We start from the raw sequence: 1868 nt of genomic DNA on the forward strand, positions 1-1868 counted from the left end.
GCTTTCTGTACCTTATCACGATTGCAGAGCTTCGGTGCTTTCTCTGTCAGCGCTTGCGGTTCCGGTACTGTACCAACGCAGCTTCGACAGTTGACAATTAACAAACGATACCGATTGCTGCTTGGTCCCCGCACCCGTTGAGGCTGCTGTTGCCCCCTTTCTGTACTTGCCCAAGGCCATCTAACCTAACAAAACCGCCCAGCCCACGCCACACAACCCCTGCTACCCGTGTAGCCGCTTGTTGCGTGTAGTGCTCTCCACCTAAGACTATAACATGCCTTCGACATTCGCAGTGTACAACACCTTAGGTTAGGGTTGGCGTCGCTTGGGTTAGGTTAGGTTACGTTAGGTGGACGTGGGTTAGGTTAAGGGTTAAAGTTAGGTTAGGCGTCAAAGTTAGGTTAAGCGTTCGGACGTGAGGCGTCAGGTGGCCGCACCTACCTTACGGCCGGACATCTTAGGTTAGGCTAAGGGCGCCGAGGTCACGTTACGTTCACCTTCGGGCGCCACACGTAGCTGTCACAGGTAGGTAGTAGTTCGGTCGGTCGGTCGTCGGCAAGCCGCAAAAAACTACAGACGACGTCGACAACAAGACCGAGCAGGAGGCAGATATATACCGAGCGCCAAAGAGACCACACACACACACACACACACACACACACAAAACAACAAACACCACCCACCGGCCAAAGGGGCACCAAAAAAACCCACAAAGCCGAGCACCACACGTCGCGACCAGAGGCAACCCCAACCGCAACGGCGCTTTCCGCACCGGGCCGGATGCACGTACGACAACACCGCTACCCGTACACAAGGCCTCCCATTGCACACAGCCGCTCTGTGTTCAACATCATCAATGGCGCGCCCGCGGCTCGTCGCGGTCGCAGCCATGACGCCGCCGCCACTTTTGCACCAACACATTCACGCACCGCAAAACAGCTCGCCGACCCACCGACACAGCACAGCCGACAAACAAAAACAACCGCGGCGGCGGCAACAAAACAAAACAAACACCTCGCACCAAGCGTCCGACAGAAAACAAACGGACAGGCACACAGGCCTCTGCTAACGACCACGACACAGCGGCACGCTGCCCCTTTCCCGCCACTCTCGATTCACAGCGCACGCGACCCCGTCGTCGACGACGACACGCGACGGGCTCGCTTCCCGCAACCTACACCTTTCCGCCACTACGCACGGCTCCACCCGACGCCCGTCGCAACGGCACTACTGCACGCACTATCACCCCCGCCGCCGCCGCCGCCGCCGCCGCCGCCGCCGCCTCCTCCTCTCTCCCCCTTCCCGTACACAACAACACAGCCAAAAACACACTCACGACCCAAACATAACAACATGGCACGTGCATCGGCGCACACCCCCAACCAGTCACCGTCGACACAACCACACGCAAGGCACGGAAAAACCGGCGTCCTTCCACGTTGCCATCAAAGCAGCACAAACAACCACACAGGAGGAACCACCAACAACTGCCGGCCGGCCGGCAACCACCAAACGCACATTCCCGCTCGCCACCACACACCTCTCGGCAGCCGTTTCGCAAAGACATGACATGACATGACGCGACATCATCGCATCACGGGCGACGCACGCACACCGACCCACTTTCCCGCCCGTCTCTCTCTCTCTTTTTCTTCCGACGCCTTCGGCCGAGCACACACGTACGTGGCACAACGCCCAACACAGTCACACACAGTCGACAGGCGCACGCCCAGGCACGCAACGACGCAGCGCAGCAAAGGCGCCCGCGACACATACCTCCTCTCCCGTCTCGCCGCCGACCGCCAGCCAGCCACTCGCAATGTGCACTGGCCAACCGGACACACGTCCACCGCGCCGCCTCCGACCAC

At 59.8% G+C, this 1868-nt stretch overlaps 1 protein-coding gene across 1 annotated transcript; it reads left to right on the top strand.

The window, feature by feature from the left end:
* The first annotated feature begins 780 nt into the window (after window positions 1–780).
* On the top strand, window positions 781–1569 carry LOC126232466 (wiskott-Aldrich syndrome protein family member 2-like). The gene has a single exon (XM_049942719.1). It carries the CDS (start codon window positions 781–783, stop codon window positions 1567–1569), a length of 789 nt encoding a protein of 262 aa, XP_049798676.1.
* The last annotated feature ends 299 nt before the right edge of the window (window positions 1570–1868 follow it).

Source organism: Schistocerca nitens, unplaced genomic scaffold (assembly GCF_023898315.1).
Source record: "Schistocerca nitens isolate TAMUIC-IGC-003100 unplaced genomic scaffold, iqSchNite1.1 HiC_scaffold_517, whole genome shotgun sequence".
In the NCBI taxonomy this organism is placed as follows: Eukaryota; Metazoa; Arthropoda; class Insecta; order Orthoptera; family Acrididae; genus Schistocerca; species Schistocerca nitens.

Excerpts from the sequence above, each read along its gene's own strand:
- LOC126232466 (XM_049942719.1), top strand. The coding sequence starts at position 781 with ATGCACGTACGACAACACCGCTACCCGTACACAAGGCCTCCCATTGCA.